Source organism: Lagenorhynchus albirostris, chromosome 2, assembly GCF_949774975.1.
Source record: "Lagenorhynchus albirostris chromosome 2, mLagAlb1.1, whole genome shotgun sequence".
Taxonomy (NCBI): domain Eukaryota; kingdom Metazoa; phylum Chordata; class Mammalia; order Artiodactyla; family Delphinidae; genus Lagenorhynchus; species Lagenorhynchus albirostris.
In genome coordinates this window covers 151,892,270-151,910,612 of record NC_083096.1, presented here as the reverse complement: position 1 = coordinate 151,910,612, position 18,343 = coordinate 151,892,270, and the positions used below count along the sequence as shown (strand labels likewise).

The window sequence follows — 18,343 nt, the reverse complement described above, 5'->3', positions numbered from 1 at the left end:
ATTTCAAGAAATAAAACTTTGCTGTTGTAAGCCACTTTGGAATCACTTGTTACCACAGCCTAACCTGGCTTATCCTGATACATTTACCTTATTGCCATCTGTATCAAACACCATTGTTTGTCCTCCCAACATCTATTCTCCCTTTATTCCTAAGAGAACCCCAATTTTGCCCAGGTGTTCACTTAACTCTATATGTGCTTGGTGGGATTCCAATTCCCAGCCACAGTGGGTAAATCATGATTACATTAAGCCACTCACGATGGCTTCTTACTCTCTGCTGGTGACTGGTTTAGATGTGGGAGAGTGTGAGAAGCCTGCCTGCGGTCTTCTGAGACAGGTTTTCCTTGCTAATAAAGAGAGACACAGGGAAAGAAACAGTTTCTCTACTTCCATTGGACATTGTATGTATGCACGTGTCAGCTGAAATTATGGCAGCCATTTTGTAACTATGAGGGGCCTAAGGTAGTCAGAGCGAAAAGATGGAAAGAATTTGGGTCCCTGATAAATTTACTGAGCTGTTAAATGAATAAACCTTAGAACTGACCTACCTGGATTTCTTGTTACATGAGATAATACATTTTCCTTATTGTTTAAGACAGCTGAATCTGGAATGAAGGGGAAAAGAATGAGTTTAGCTCTAGGGACATTGAGGTGATGGCAGGACAGCATGTTTCTATATTGTTGAAGCTCAGGAGGCATCAGGGTTAAAACTGACTTTGGGGACTTCCCTGGCAGTCCAGTGGTAAGACTCTGCGCTTCCACTGCAGGGGGCGTGGGTTCGATCCCTGGTCAGGGGACCGAATTTGGGAGTCATCTATGCAGAAATATTATATAAGGTAATACATCTTAGAAAATAACCCACATCTGGGGCAGTTACCTCTGTGCTTGATAATTTTGATAATAGAACAAAACATACCAACATAAGTTTAGCTATGTCCTAACTGGATATGCCACTGTCCCAGGTTCTCACTTATCACCCATCCTAGAAAAGGGAGATCACAGCGGTGTTAGCAACCTTCTAGGGAGGCTGAGCAAAGACAGTGAAGAAGTGATCACAACATCTGGATCCCCAGATCCTGTTCTCCTCAAGCTTGGGTTTTGGGAATCTTGGCATCCATCTGCATATGAATTAAACATTCTCGACTTATGAAGATGACTATGAAAATGGATTGTAAGCAACTTCTAAATTTAGTGACTCTTATATACAAATTATCGTTCCAGACAGCTATGGTTCTGATCATCTTATAGACAGCCTATGTATTATGATCCTGCAGAAGCAAGTAGAAAGCATCAGGGTGTACAAAATACATACCATAGGACATGAAGGAAATGATCAAGGTACAAGATAGAGCCTCTAGTGCCCAAGTTGATCTGTGGTTAGAAGATAGTTTTGAAAGTTACTAAGTCATAGGGCACTAGGTTACTGTTACTTTAAGAAAATACATTCATGGGGGGGCAGGTATTTTGCAACACAAAAAGATTTACTTAACATTGCTGGAAAAATAATTAATTTTTGAAATTCCATTTAGACAGAATTTTTCCAATGGCACATCAAGTGGGTAAAGGTACACACCTGCAAAATATATATAGTGAAGCCTATACCTTACCTGAGATATCTTACCCCTTTTCTAAATTATGTTTGGCCTGCTTTGAAATTCCTCTTGCCCCACTAAGCCAAAAAAAAAAAAAAAAAAAAGACAAATATTTTAATAAGCCAGAAGAGCAAATGCAATCTCCAAAGATGGCTAACTTCAGTCTTTCAGTTATTTAGAGAGGAAAGTCTGGATTCAAACATAGTTGTTTGTTGGCAGAATTTGCGATTGGCTAGGACCAAGGACAGTATTTAAAGATGACTCAGTTGTACGGGCTGGGGGGATGGGGGAAGACCAGCTGGTGGTCCTTCTAACTAAAAGGAGTCCATTTTCTTCACATTGAGGTTGTGCAGGCCCAGAACCGCTGAATCCTGGGAGGGGGTGTCCAGTGAAAGAAAACCTGAGACCCTGAGAAACGCACCTTCAAATTATCTGAACCCTCAATCCCCACCCCAGCTCCAGGCCAGGATTTGGGCAGAGCATTCCAAGGCCAGGGTCCACCTGGAGGCCTAGCTGTGTGACCTTCGCCAGGCGCCCGAGTCTCCTTTGGGACGTCCCCGAGGCCCTGCCCCAGGCTCTGTAGGGGGACGCCAATGCTCCCAGCCCCCGGGTGCTCGGGACGGCCTTTGGGAAGCATCCCGCTGCCCGCTGCGGGCCACTATTCCATCAGCCCGGACACCCTCTCGGCTTCACTGGGTCGCCGCCCTAGCCCCTCCCGCTCCGGCCGCCCCACCCCGGCCAGCAGCGCCACGCCCGCCGGGGTCCAGCGCGGGACAGGGATGCCCTCCCTCAGCCTCCCCGCCGCACTCCTCGCTCGGGGCTTCCCGGGGTCGCTAACCCCACCCGGGTCTCCTCTCCCGGCCGCAGCAAGCTTGGGCCCCGCCGCGGCCGCCTCTGCAGCTGGCCCCGCGGCCGGCCCGCGCCCGCCGCCGCGCGCTGATTGGCTGGCCGGGATCGGCGGCGGCGCTGAGTGGCCGGGCAGATTCGCTGGGTCAGGGCTGCAGAGGCTCCTGGCGCACCGGCGGGAGCAGAGCCGCGGCGCGCGCTCGCCCGGGACGCCGGCCGCCCGCCAGCCAGAGCGAGCGGCCCGGGTCGCCGAGGGGGCCCGCGCCCCGCCGGGCGCCGCCGCCCTGGCCGCCATGTGCTCCCAGCTCTGGTTCCTGACGGACCGGCGCATCCGCGAGGACTACCCTCAGGTGCAGATCTTGCGCGCCCTGAGGCAGCGCTGCTCCGAGCAGGACGTGCGCTTCCGGGCGGTGCTCATGGACCAGATCGCCGTCACCATCGTCGGCGGCAACCTCGGTGAGCTAGGCGGGCCCGGGAGGGCAGGGAGGCGCTCCGGGATCTCCGAGGGCCCGCGGGTGGGCGCGCGCACCGGGCCCCCCCAGGCCAAATCTCCTTCCGGGCCTCCAAACCTGCCGCTCTCCCCTGAGAGACCTCTTTGGGTTAGAGAAAGCCCCTAACCTTGAGAGCTTCTTTGACCACTAGCATCTGCCCTGAGGCCAAGATTTGAGAACAGGATTTAATTCACTTAGGAGACTTAGTTTGGAAGGAACTCAAATTCACCTGAAGCCTCCTGGAGGTCCGAAGAAAATCAAGCTAACCCCAAATTAGCCAATTGTGCTCTCACTGATACGCTGTCAGTTTAGATTTATAGAAGCCCGCACTAAATTTACAAAATTGCCATTAGGATGAATGTTTTTAAAAGTTTTCCAAGAGTATCTAAGCATCATTAATGCGCTACATAGAATATTATCCCCAAGCTAGGAACCTGCAGATGGGGAGAAATCTGAGAAAGATTGGAGTCACCTCTTGAGGGTAAGGTGGGAGAGAAGACCTTTGATGGGTTTTCTTTAAACTCATCCTCCTCCCTGAAGGTACTGAATTCCGATTCCAGAAAAGCCAAGATTTCAGGTACAGACCATTTTGGCCTCACTGATTTCTCCACTGCTGTGTCCAAGAGATTTTTTGGGGTAAGACATGGTTATCATCTGTGACCATGACCTCAAGAGGTTACGTATGTTTTTAGATATTCTTAATTATCCCAACACAGACAGTCTCTGACTTAGGAATCCTGGCTTAGGAACCTCCCCTGGCCTGCATTTTTGAGTCTCTCCAGCCTCCAGTCGGGAGGTATCCAGTCACTTCAGGGGGTCCAGGACTCAAGGGGCTTTGGGCCCAGTGAGAGTGCTTCTTGGAATACCATTCATATTATTTCAATCATGCCTGGTTAAATTAACTCACAATTTGTTACTTTTCTTTGGCAGGGGAAAGGGGTTCCAAATTCTGAACAGGCTGAATCACTCAAAATGAGATTTTGAATATGACCTGTTTCTAAGTAGAACATATCTGTCCCGGATGTTTCATCTATAGATTTATCTAAACCCTTCATAAGTAATATCAGATTGTATAGTCTGTTGGAGAAATATACTACAGACATCAGGTATCATACATTTAGTCTAAAACAATGGCTGTCAGCCATAAAGGGCACCATTTCTCTAGTCTTGATTTGCTAAAACTCTCAGTTAGTTAATATAGAACTAATTCTTGGACAGAGAATCAGTAGAATTGGATTCTTATTACAACTTTGCTGCTAATGAGTATCTTGGCTTTGCCTTGGCCAAGTCACTTTATATCTTTGAATCTCAGGTTTCTCATTTATAAAACTAAGGGTTAGGGTTCCTCCAGCTCTAAAATTCTGCATCAGTACCATACTTAAATGGAATAATCTGTTATATTTTACTGATCTAAATCTAGTATACACATCTTTCCACACCAAGAGTTTGCTCTTTATTTATTTGTTTTACAGCCTATAAATATGCCTTTATTGAGATACAGGCACATCATTCCACATCACGTTCCTTTTTGTAGACCCATCACGCATTCTGTGAAGGAGAAGAGAAATGCTGTTTGTTTTGTATCTAAAACCCCATGTTAAAGAATCAGTCATAGGAAAAGAAAAAATTAAATTCTAATGCTGCAGGAAACATTTCACCCCTTTCGTTTAGTGTCTTAAAATTTTTCTGGAATTCATGTGTGAATGGATCTCAATCTATTCAGAAACAAGGAGTTGCTTCTTTTTAAACTACATAGTTATTTACCTAGTCGATGGAGAAACTGAAGACAGGGATTTTTGGAAGCAGTTTTCATTTTTTTGCTAATTCAGAGATTGCCCCACACAAATCACAACACATAAAACAAACCTATTAGATCACTGTTTCTGCTGTCCAAAGCAGTCAAAAGATTTATTTGGTGCATGGGGGGATTAATTAAACACAAGGAAGTGAATTCCATGAGAAGACTGAGCTCGTTTGCTTTGTTCAGGGCTATAACAGTGTCTAAATAGTGCCTCACACCTTAATAGGCACTGAAGAAATATTTTTGAATGAATAAAGATATGCAGTCTACTTCCCAGTTTCTTCTAGAGTCAACTGTAGAAAACTATTGGTAATTTGCTGAGCCAAAGTATTCCTCCGAAATAAACTCTAGAACTTACTAGCTTCGAAATAGAGAAAGAGTTACAATGATATCGATGCTATTTCCCATTTGAGAATTATTGTGAGAGCTGGGAAGGAGTTTGGGATCACCCATTCTGACCCCTTCATTTTACAAATGAAAAACCTGGTGCTCAAAAAAACGAAGTGACTTGCTCAGTGCCATCCAGCTAGTTGGCAGCAAACTGAAGTTTAAAAACCTGGTCTCCTGGGCTTCCCTGGTGGCGCAGTGGTTGAGAGTCCGCCTGTCGATGCAGGGGACACGGGTTCGTGCCCCGGGCCGGGAAGATCCCACATGCCGCGGAGTGGCTGGGCCCGTGAGCCATGGCCGCTGAGCCTGCGTGTCCGGAGCCTGTGCTCCGCAACGGGAGAGGCCACAGCAGTGAGAGGCTTGCGCACCGCAAAAAAAAAAAAAAAAACCTGGTCTCCTAATTCCCAGCCAGTGATAATGGAATAAGTATGCCTTAGGACGTCAGATGTGGAACTGAACTGAATTATATTAAATTGAGGCTAGACAGTGACATTGCGAAGTAATGTGATAGTTTAGGAAGTTAAGGTACCACCTTTACTCAGGCTCCTTTCTGTTCTTTCTTGAGATTCGTGTGGGAGTAGATGAAGGGGTCAGTTTGGGACAGGTATGGGCAGTGACTCTACCAGTTTCTTAAATTCATTGCCAGTCTTCCCTCCATGGGGGCTAGTGGGAACTCAAATACAGAGATGAGAATTTCAGGTTATATCTGAAATAGGATTCAGACAAGAGGTTAAAAGTTGGGGATTTAAAGATTGCAGTTATTTTAAACTAGATAATACAAGTAAGCTGAAGAAGCTGTGCAAATGTAAGGTTTTATGGTTATTCTTTTTAACCCAGTGGTCTGCCCTTCCCAGCATAGATTTGGGTGGGGGAGACTACTGGGAAGAGTGAATGACCTTCAGATGACTGAAGCAATCCTGCAGAAAACACTTTCCCTTCACCTTCCTGCTGGATGTAGCATTATGAGAATCCTATCCATTGCCATTTCCTTCTTAGAAACCACAAGTTCTTCATTCATTCAACACATATTTGTTAATTTTTCTCAATCCTGAGAATAAGGTGGTGGTGAACGCGGCACCAAAATGCACATAGTAATATTCAAAGCAAAATTCGTGGAGTGTTTATCATGTGCCAGACGTAGGTCTAGGTTCTTTTTACACATTAATCTGATAAACGTCAGTCAGGGTGTCTGGGCACATAGTGCTGGCTGGCAGTTGGGACCAACACTCAGTAATTCTGGGCTCAGCACTTTCTGTTTCCTCTCTTCCACTCCACCCTATGCTTCAGCCTATACTGACCTCTCTGCCCCTTGCACTGAAATTGCCTCTGCCTGAGATGCCTGTCTGCCAGCTCCCTCCCCCATGGGGAACTTTTATTCACCCTGCATATCCAGCTCAAGTCACTCTTCTCTATACAGTCTGTCTTGACTCCTTACCCAGCCCCCAGGAATCTCTCTCTGCTATCTGCTGCCGAACAACATTGTGCAGACCTTCAAAGGTAGCATTCATCATGTTTTACTGTAATTTATCTATTTACAAAGTTTATCGTGGGCTTCCCTGGTGGCGCAGTGGTTGAGAGTCCGCCTGCCGATGCAGGGGACACGGGTTCGTGCCCCGGTCCAGGAAGATCCTACGTGCTGCGGAGCGCCTGGGCCCGTGAGCCATGGCCGCTGAGCCTGTGCATCCGGAGCCTGTGCTCCGCAACGGGAGCGGCCACAACAGTGAGAGGCCCGTGTACCACAAAAAAAAAAAAAAAAAAAATTTATCTTCTCTCACCCCCTAAATGACTGGGTATTCCTCAAATATATGCTCTGGAACAGGTACATAGTAGGCCTTCAGTTAATGTTTGTTGGATGACTGAGTGAAGTGCCTTAAAGGCTAATTCAGGTATGTGAGATGTACTGTAATTAGCTGCTGTGTCTGGGAGATCATGATTGGACGCATAACTGTTTTTGTGACGAGCACATTTACTTATTGGAGGGCAGAGTCACTGGTGCAAATCAAGTTTTTTGACCACCCAAAGGTCTTTACAATTAGCTGTCTCAAGTAAAAAGTATAGTCCCAAACTCAGGGACAGATACCAAGACAGAAGAAATGAACCTGCCCTGGAAATGAGGATGTGTTACAGTTCGGCTTCTAGGAGCAGGGTGATTCAGCATTCTTCCCTTACTTTCAGAGCTAAAACCTTGGTGGCCATATGGCAGTTTCTAGGTCAGGTTCTTTACGTTAAGGTGTTCTGGACTACTTTCACTTTGTTCTTTGTAGTGACCAGGTGAGTAATATTTTAAAAGTTTGGGTAGGGGGAAATCCTAAGTAAACTTGAATGAGGAAATGGTCTTATCGCAGCCTTCCAAAAGACAACAGGGGCCTCACAGAGAAAGGATGGACTCCCATTACTGTGCAAGAAGACACTGGCAGAAAAGGGTACCATGCTCACCTTTGTGCACAAAGGTTGATCTTTAACCTCAGTCCCTGCTAAAGGCCTGTGCCTGACACCCTGTAATCCAAAGAAACCACCATCCAGCACTAGTGGAAAGGTCAGTAGGTGGAAGCACCAACCATGTAATGTTTCCAAACATGTGAGTGCTGAATGGATACGCTTTACCCCATGGGTGCACATTTATAACTGTGGGCTGACCTCAAGGGCTGAGGATGGGTTGAAGTGTTGATGTTTCTAACAGCTGTTTTTAGGGACAGCTCATGAACTGTGTTGGAAAACGTTCTAGAACCAATAGATTGGGATCCTTAGTGGATCTCAAAGCCCTGCTTTATAGGTTTCTGAACCACCTGTTGTTGCTACCATACACCTCCACCAAATTTGTTAGGCTTGCCTCGTGGAAGGGACACAGCCATCATCAGAGAGGTCCACGTCATCTCCATCCATCCATACCTCCTTGTCATCCCCCTTATTAGCAGAGAGTCCATGGACATCCAGGTACATCACTGCTAGCCTCACATCACTCCACCCACTCCTCCAGTAGGTAGGTGGGTCACCTTACCCACTTCCTGGAGAGACTTCACCTTATTAGGGCTTTATATTATTTAATACAAAACTTCACCTTATTAGGGCTTTATATTATTTTAATACAAAACTCCAACAAGATCTGAAATTCTCAATCTAGTTCTACTTGTTCCTTCACTATTAAAAAGTAATTCAAGGGGCTTCCCTGGTGGCGCAGTTATCGAGAATCTTCCTGCCAATGCAGGGGACACAGGTTCGAGCCCTGGTCTGGGAAGATCCCACATGCCGCAGAGCAACGAGGCCCGTGAGCCACAACTACTGAGCCTGCGCGTCTGGAGCTTGTGCTCCGCAACAAGAGAGGCCGAGATAGTGAGAGGCCCTGCGCACCGCGATGAAGAGTGGCCCCCGCTTGCTGCAACTAGAGAAAGCCCTCGCACAGAAACAAAGACCCAACACAGCCAAAAATAAATAAATAAATATTTTTTAAAAAAAAAGTAATTCAAGACTCCTGCTATGAGGAAGTGATACATTTAAGTTACTTTGCATTGCGGAATGAACGGGAATAATGGTTCTTCATTCCTGTAACTCTGTTATTAATACTTAAATATCTTTTATGTGTCAGTTAATCTTCACAACAATCCTATTCATTCCTTTACTTCATTCCACAAATATCAATTGGGTGCCCACTCTGTGCCAGGCCAGGCACTGTGCTAGGTGCTGGAGATGTAACAGAGAGTAAGAACAGACACAGTCTCCCTCATTATAATGATTTCATTCATTCATTTGCTCAACAATATCTGTTGACTGCCTACTACGTGAGGGGTGTTGATCTAGGCACCAGAACAAAACAGGCAGAAATCCCTGCCTCTGAAGGAGATTACCTTCTAGATGGGGAGATAGAATACAAACAGGTTAAAACACATTAGTATTTGGTGAAAAGAGCTAAGGAGGAAAAAAGTAAGGAAGGGAAAAGGAGGAAAAAGTAGCACATTTCTGGGGGCAGAAAAAGGGATTGTAATTTTAGGTGGGGTGGCTGGAGTGGTCCTCACCCAGAACATGATGTTTAAGTAAGACCTGAAGGAGATGAGGATGCAAGCTGTTTGGATATCTGGGAGTAGAGTGGTTCAGGCAAGAGGGAACAACAAGGAAACCAGTGTGGCCAAAGCAGAGAGTTAATGAGCATTAGGAGAGGTGGTCAGAGAGGTGGGGTGGGGGGAGCCAATGTATAGGGCCTTGTGGGTCATGGGGGGAGCCAATGTATAGGGCCTTGTGGGTCATGGAAGGACATTGTATTTTACTCTGGAATGAGCTGGGAATCTACTGAAGAGTTTTGAACAGAGGGGTGACATGACCTGCCCTATGTTCACAGGGTCACACTGGCCACAGTGTTGAGAATAGACTGATGACAGCAAGGGCAGAAGCAGAGAGATGGCTTAGGAGTTTCTTGCTGCAGTTCAGGTAACAGATGATGGATGATGGTTGTTGGACTAGAATGATTTCAGGGGAGGAGGTGAAAAGTGACTGGATTTTTGGATATATTTTGAAGACAGAGTTGTCAGAATGTGCCTACTGGATCAGACATTGGATGTGTAGACATTGGACTGATCAAGGAGGACTCCAAAGTTTGTCCTGAGCAGCTGCAAGAATAAAGTTTGCCATTTACTCATATGGAAAGTGTGTGAGAGGAGTAGGTTTGGTCAGGTGATGAGGATCAGGTCTCAGTCTAAGGTACCCATTAAACATCCAAATGGAAATGGCAAGTAGGCAGTTGATCATATCCACTTGGGATTCAGGGGAAAGCCCTGGCCTGAAGCTATCAAAAGTAGGAGCATCTCCATACACCTATCGTGGGAGTGACTGTCGACAGAAAAGAGGTCCAAGGACTGAGCTCTGGGGCACTCCACTGTTTAGTGGTTGGGAAGAGGGGGAGGAACCAGCAAAGAATTCTAAGTAAAAGAAATAAACCCTGGAGAGTGTGGCGTCCTGGAAGCCGAGTGGAGAATGTGTTTAAAGAAGGAAGACATGATGAGACTGTTTCAGCTATTGCTGGTAAATCAAGTTAAGATGAGGACTGAGAACTGAACATTGGATGTAGAATGTGGACTTAGCATTAGTGACTCTGATAAGAGCAGTTTCAATGAAGTAATGGAAAACAGGGAATATACACACTGCCTTAAGAGTTTTGTTATAAATAGAAAGTGAAAAATGGGTTGATAACTTGCTACGGACTGAATTGTATTCTCCCAAAATTCATACGTTGAAGCCCTAACCCCCAATGTGATGGTATTTGGAGGTGGGGCCTTTGGAAGGTCATTAGGTTTAGATGAGGTCATGAGGTGGTACCCTCATGAATGGTATTAGTGCCTTTATAAGAAGAGATGAGAGAACTTGACACCTCTCTCTCCCTCTCTCCCTCTCTCCCTCTCTCCCTCTCTCCCTCTCCCTCCCTCCCTCTCCTTGCCATGTGAGGATATAGCAAGAAGGCTGCTGTCTGCAAGCCAGGAACAGAACCCAATAATGCTGGCACCCCGATATCAGACTTCTAGTCCCCATAACTGTGAGAAATAAATGTCTTTTGTTTAAGCCACCAAACCTATAGTATTTTGTAATAGCAGCCTGAGCTAAGATATTGCTCAAAGATGGATTTGAGAGGATTTTCTTAAAGAAGGGAGAAATAACAGAATATTGCATGCTGGTGTGACTGATCCAATAGAGAGAGAGAAATTGGTGATGTAGGAGAGAGAGGTGACTTACTGGAGCAGTGCCTTATGTGACAGAGGGATTGGGATCTAGTGCCTATTTCGAGGAGTTGACCTAAGCCAGGAACAAGGACACTTCAGCCATTATAATAGAGAAGGTCACCTATTGGCACAGGTGCAGGTGGGTAGATGTGATAGTGGGAAGTTATAGAGAAGTTCTTTTCTGATTGCTTCAGTTTTTCTCCCTGAAATAGGAAGAGTGAGAATGAGGAGGAGGGAGGAAGAAGTGAAGATCTGAAGCAAGAAAAGAAAGTGTGCAATAGATGTCCGGTGTTGAGGGAGAGTGAATGGACTAGGGAAACAGTGCTTAGCAGGCAGCAACAAGGATGCCCTTGAGATCAGTCAGCAGGTTTGTGTATTTTTTCTTCAGACATGCTCCATTGCACAGGAGGGCACATGAGGTAGGCAGAGTTGGATCAGTCCAACTGGGGTTGTGGTTTAGCCAAGCAAGAAATGGGTGCAAGGATTTGTGGATATATGTTGTGGTGCTTGACTATGGAAATGAAATAGGGTATGAAGGGGGCGAGGGACAGTGAAAAGATGGGGGATCCATGCATGGTAGTTCCGGGTGGTGTCAAAGTGTGGCTGGAGTTGGGGTACTATAGAGTGAGCTGGAAAGATAGGAGACAGTGTTTGGAGATGGGAGTTATGATCACTGCATAAAGTCTAGAATGTAACTGGTACTGGTGACTGGGGTGGGATGATGGACAAGATCCTTGGAGGAAAGGAGGTCAAGAAACAGAGAGGCCTGGGAATTGGAAGAATTCTTCATGGGGATATTGAAATCACCAATATCTGTGACAGCACAGGAGAGTCAGTGAGTCTGGAGCTAGAGCTTCAAGGACAGGGGAGTGACTGGGGTCTTTAGATGACCTGCACAAGCGGGGAGATGTGTGGTGTTGTCAGATGAGAGGCAAGTTGGGTGTTTTAGGAGAAGAGAAAGATGCTGGTCAAGCTGCGATGAGAGTAGGAAGGAGCACGTCTCTCCTACCTCTAGGCCCAGTAACCCCAGGTGAGAGGGAGAGAAAACCCGCCACAGCTTGGGAGGGCTGGTGGGGAAGCAGAGTCAGGGTTCAGTTAGACTCAGAAAAAGAAGGGGAAGGGAACAGTTGCTGAAAAGTTCAAGGATAGGAGATTTGCTGCCCATTGAGTCCCATTGATTGAGTCCCCGAGGGCACCGGGGAGATGGGCAGGAGTGGAAGGTGGGAGTAGAAAAGGCAATGTCAGGGACTTCCCTGGTGGTCCAGTAGTTAAGAATCTGCCTTCCAATGCAGGGGACGTAGGTTCAATCCTTGGTCAGGGAACTAAGATCCCACATGCCTTGGGGCAACTAAGCCCGTGCACTGCAATGAAGTGAAGATCCAGAGCAGCCAAAATGTTAAAAAAAAAAAAAAGAAAGAAAGAAAGAAAGAAAGAAAAGGCAATGTCAGAGCCAGGTGGGGTTCAGAGTCCAGGGAAGTGACACGGCCTTGGAGACTGGACTCTTGAGAGCCTGATAGGAAAGGAGAAAAGGGCCTGATGAGATTTGTCTTCGTGGCTGCGAGGAAGCATTGTGTTGGTGAGGTGTGGGAGAGAGGAAGGTTTTCAAGTTCTTCCATTTTACAGAAGAGGAAACTGAGACCCAGGGACATTTTCTGTGTCTTGCCAAGCTGTGAAATGACGGCGCAGAACTAAATCAAGTCTCTGACTTGGAGGCCAGGACTTTATCTACTTTGCCATAATTGCCTTTCATCTCATGTGTCCTCAACTTCTTGAAAGGCCTTTGCAAATATGTTTGCCCTGAGCTGTCGCAGAACTCAGTGCTTATGTGTTGCCATGCCTTTACCATCGACTTGTTTCTGAAGGGTAGACATTATGCATTTATTAGTTTTACACATTTCTTCTGTGCCCAGAAGCTCTACGAGTCAACATCTCCTTTCTGAAACTTTCCTTGATTCTCAGAAATAATCACCTAACTGTTCCCTCCTCCTTCGCTGTCACTGTACCCTGATATATATGCCTGCTAGAGCAGTTCTCACATTGCATTAGAGCCTCCCCACCCCCTGCCCAAACCAGACTGATAACTCTTCTTAATACCCAGGTGCTCTGCATAGAGCATCAGTGGCATTAGTTACAGTTGTCTGTTTTCTTCTTAAATTCCAGGGATATTGTTTGTTACACTCACACCTCAACCCCTATGCCCAGCCTTTTAGACAGTGCCTGTCAGAGGCCCTCCCATGTCCCTTTTGCTCTTACCATTTGATGGCATTGTGTCCGTCCTCCCCTCTTGCCCTACACTGCCGCCGCCACCGGTCTAACCATCAGCACCTGAATCTCTGCCTGAGGGCTTTCTCTGGTCACAGAAGCTCACTTTGCCCACACATGCATGGCAAGCCGGAAGGACTAGGGAATTAATACCACACCCCTCGATCAGCTCTCAACCAAAGACAGGGTTGGTATATGAATATTATAAATTGCTAGCTTCCTCGCCCCTTGGGTGGGGTAACCAAGGAGTGTGCACTAAACCGTTTCTTATTGTCACCCGGCAAGATTAAGCCCTGGGTGCCAAGGTGATCACTCACTTCATAACACACCTTTTATTTGCAGCATTGCCTTCTCTACTTCCCCCTCCAGTGTTTCCTGAAATTGCCACCGTGATAATAGACCTCTTGCACTTCAGTCCTTATCTCCAGCAGTCCTTCTGGGGAAACCCAAACTAACACTGGGCTTGGCCCAAAGTAGGTGCTCAATAAATCTTCACTGAATGAATGCATGGAACAATAAATATGTGTTGAGTGACTGAATGAATTAAAATTATGTTGATATATTTCTCTGTAAGGAGACGATAAGCTCCTGGTATGCAGAGATCACCTGGCTCATCTTTGTATTCCTGCTTCAGAGTATGTCTGATTCATCTCAACAGTTCAGTGAAGGTTGAATTGAATTAAATGACCTCAAATTAGCAGTTGGTGGAAAGAGAAGGTGGCCACATAATGACTGTGGGTCTTAATGAGGTAGAGGTGAGATGTCTCTGGGCATTGTAACAAAGACCTTTAAAAGGGAAAGAGGAGTGGCATAGCATCTACTCGGTAACAATAAAAGTAACTTCCTTATGAGAAAATGCTGTGGGGTAGGGTAGAAAGAGACCAGAGAAAAACTGGAGAGTGATTGAGCTGAGCCAGATCATGTTTGGGATGACACCTCTCCCTCCTAACACAACACAGTCATGTGCAGCACTTAATGGATTATTATCCGCTTATGTTATTTGTAGTGTCAATTCATTTTTAACAACTCTCAGAGCTTCACTACCAGCCATGGTTACATGATCCTGCCCAAATGTAATGGTCCTAAAAGCTGCTGTAAGTGAGGTCCTTGCTTGCTCTCCTGCTACAGTGTCCTGCTATTTTCTTATTTCTGCCACTTGCTTTGTACATGAAGGGTTTTTGTGGGGTTTTTTTTCCTAGCGTACAAGAAGCTTGCTTTTTAGTTGTGAAGCCAGGGATGCATATGTGTGTACATGAATGAGTGTTGTATGCCCATGGGTCTGGACCCACTGTGCATCAGTTCTGTGTAAATGCAAAGACTTTGACAGTCAGATCTAGTGCAGGGATGCATATACAAGATGTTTTCTTTTTTTAATTGAAGCGTAGTTGATTTACAATGTCGTGCTAATTTCTGCTGTATGGCAAAGTGACTCAGTTATACATATATATACATTCTTTTTTTATATTCTTTTCCATTATGGTTTATCCCAGGATACTGAATACAGTTCCCTGTGCTATATAGTAGGACCTTGTTGTTTATTTACTCTAAATGTAATAGTTTGCATCTGCTAACCCCAAACTCCCAGACCATCCCTCTCCCTCCCTCCCTCCCCCTTGGCAACCACAAGTCTGTTCTCTATGTTGTTGTTGTTTTTTTTTTTAACAAGATGCCTTTAATTTAAATGCAATAATACATATGAATGTTCTTGGCAAAGTTCTTCAAACACAGTAGATGATCAGTAAAAATGTTAGGCAAATTCAGATCTGGATGACTGCACCTTTTATTTTCCATGCTTCTTCCCTGTATTGGTATGAATGATTGAGAATGGGTTTTAATTCTTAGAGCTCTACTTTCCAGTAATGACTTGTTTCTTTCTAAAGCTTTTTCTCTGTATTATTAAGCGCATTTCTTTGCTGTTGTACATATAAATGCAAAAGTCTAGTTTTGTAGAATTAATTTAATCCAATATATAGGTTAGAAAAAAAACAGGCTCAGTTCTTTGGAAAAGTTACTCATTTTTCTGTCTTGTTTTTAATACATTAAAATATTTCCAAATATAAATAATAGAGTCAAAAACATAATTACCCATAAAAGTATATTATTCTTTTTAGAAGTAATATGGAGAAAATATTGTGGTTTCAAAAAGTTGATTTAGACTAGGTTGGCTATTGGTCATTATACTAACTAGTTTGGGGACTGATCTTTTTCACGATCTTATTGACCTGTTGGGGGACATAGTGATCATTTTAGTTTTTTAAAAAAAGTGGTTTGAAGCTAAATAGTAAATCTCAATCCCAGTCTTGCAATCTGGGAGATCCCCAAATATCCCAGAAGTAACTCAGCTCCTTTCCCCCCACCTTGCTTCCCAGATCAAGGTGATGCCTGAGGGCACTAGGGCACTCAATCACGTGAAATCCCTTGTTATTGAGGGCACGAGCCCCTCATTGTTCAGGGCTTTCCTTCCGTTGCTGGCAGCCAAGCAGAGCCCTGCCCTCCTTGAGGTCCTGCATCAGCACTTCATTCCCTTGGTTTAAGGCCCATAGATTGCAGTGGGAACATTAAGGATCCCAGGAAAGGTGACACATTAAGCTCCATCCTTTCCCAAAAGGAGATATCAATGGGGAGAGGGAGAGAGATCGCTAAGTGGTTAAAGGCTTCAGAATTCACTGACAGGTTTGCAAGTGCCAGCCTTAAACCCAAACTGTGCTTGGCCGTGGCTCTGTGGAATTGCTCTTCCTGCTAAAGGATGCCACGGTGAGCAGCAGACTCTTGTCTCCTACTTCTAGAAATGGTGATTTAGACAAGGTGCAAACAGCAAAGAAAATGGGCATGAACATGGGACAAGTGACATTGCCCCTTAGCAAGGATGCTGGAGCTGGGTCAATGGGCAGAGAAGTAACTGGTTGTGCATATGTTTTCCCTAAACACGTCACGTCCCTCTCTGCACAGAGCTGGACGGCCAGCACAGTCAGAGACCAGACCTGTCTAACTGCTTGGGAGAGCCTTTTCAGCTCCACGTTAACCCATTCCATTCTTCATTTATTAAAGGCTTCAGTTGGAATGAGCCAAGCCCAAAGATTTACCTTTGGAGAAGAGAGATGAAATCCTGGTAAGACTTCCTAGGTGTACGTGAATCTGCTTATCGAGGCTGAGCTGTCTCTCTCCACTTGTGGTTGGTATTTCCAGAAATGACTGAATTCTTTTCTTCCCATTTAGAAGTTTTACCGTTTGTCTGTGGTCTCATGTTGAGATTTAAAACCCAGACATTTCTGCTGCTTCTCATCTCTCTAGGTCACTTTTCTGTTGCAAAGCCATTTTTTCTCATCAGGTGGTACAAATCTCCATACAGTGTCCTACCTTGCTCAGTAGTGTCTGTGTGATAATAATGCCAGTGCCTTGCATATCTATAGCGTTTTGTGGTTCTCAAAGCATTTTTGCATATATTATCTCATTATGTAATGTTGTTCTGGGCTGTTGCTTTTCCCCTCAGTGTTCTGTATTTTACTTGCCATTTTCACCAACTTGAATACTTTTCTTTCTTCTCCTACCAGTTTTGAGGATATTATTCAGGGTTTACTCTTTTCCCGCTTTCATATTATTTTCCCCAGGGGCGCTAAGTGGCAAAGGAAAAAGCATGTATAAATGATACTGTTTTCTGATGGCAAAGTAAAGATTACCTGAATGCTCTTTACAAATCATCCCTGAGAATTATATTCCATTTCCTTGGGTTCACACTATCAGCAGAAGTACTAAAAACAATTTAACTTAATGATTGTGCTTACTCTCTTTTTTTTAAATTGGTGAAACCTCTAGAATGAGAGGAAACTGTGCAAGTTAGATCCATGTAGTAGTTTTGTGGTTTTGGTTTTTCTGTTTGCTTGCTTTTGTTTTGTTTTGCTTAGAGTTTTTATATTGATAGTATTCATCCCACAATAGAGGAATAGTAACTTCCTTAGTACCTTTTGTTTTCTTGGAGTTATATGGTTGTACACTTTTATCACTTATGAAAGCGAAGGTGCTTTAGGTTAAAGCCTAAAAGATGGTTCTCAAACTGTGTTTAAAATGTTTTCTGTAGAGCGTTTTAGAGACTCCTTTAAGGTTCACTAAGGCAGACTAAGTAGTTCCCTGAACTCACTTCTCATTGCCCTATCCAGTCTATTTCCTGTCTCCATCATTCCATCCCCAGATGCTGGGTGCACCGGAGATGCCTACGTAACTACTTAGAGTAATGCAAACCGTAGGATATCAGGGTTGAAAGAGATCAAGCAGGTTGCTGTGAACTTATTAACTTTTGCATTCCTTCTGTGCCATCCTCGGATGACTAATGAGCCTTACTCAGCCCATTCCATCCTAAGGCAGAGGAAAAGTATCCCTTTTGTTGAGCCCAAATCTATCTCCATGTAGCTTCTGTATAATTAAACAAACACTGAGTGCCTATCATGCAGCAGATACTGTTCTAGGCGCTGGGGATACAGAAGTGAACAGTCAGACAAAATAATGCTCTTTTGGATAGCTCCTCAGCTGTACCTCCTGAGGTCATAGAAGACAAGCCAAATAATCCTTCTGCATGGAGCCGCACAGATAATTGAGACTGCACTCCTGTTCCTCTGAGTCTTCACTACAAGCTAATACTACCAGTTCATCCAATATCATACAGGTTTAAGTCCTTTGGCTATATAGACCAATTGTTTTGTGATGCATTCTAGTTTTTCTTAATATTGAATTGAGTTTTAGTATATTGATTTTTTTTTAAGTTTTTGTTATCAAGGTAATACACAGTTGGAGATATTTTGGAAAATACTGATAAGTATAAATAGAAAATCATCTATAATCCCATTACCCACTGTTAAAATGTTGGTATATTTCCTTCTAGCGTTTTCTAACTTGTACTGATAATTTTGTATCCTGTTTTTTTAACCTAACATTGACATTTTTACATTCATTATATTCGTAATATTCCAGATGACTTTTAAAGATGAAGTCATAAGAGTGGTAAAGATACCATAAGTGACCTTTACTGCATTCCTTGTCATTAAGTGTCCAGCCTCCTAAGCCACTACATTTTGAGTAACACTAGTCCTACGTGGAAGGAGGGAGCTGGACTGCATTATCTCCTATGGATTCTTCTAACTTGGATTATTCTTGATATGCTGCTCTTCCCCCCCCCCCCCCCCGCCCCGGCCCCACCCTGTTCATTCTTTTGTGTTTCCTCAATGTCGTGCTCTGCCCATTTGTTTGGAGTATAGGGTGGACGGTAGCTTC

General features: G+C 44.6%; 1 protein-coding gene across 1 annotated transcript in view; it reads left to right on the top strand.

Annotated features, from left to right (window-relative positions):
- Positions 1–2,731: 2,731 nt before the first annotated feature.
- The window catches only part of RIMKLA (ribosomal modification protein rimK like family member A), a 29,405-nt gene continuing 13,793 nt past the window's right edge, over positions 2,732–18,343 (top strand). The window contains exon 1 of the mRNA XM_060142661.1: positions 2,732–2,894. Coding sequence (XP_059998644.1) covers positions 2,732–2,894 — 163 coding nt within the window. The remainder of the gene's footprint in view (positions 2,895–18,343) is intronic.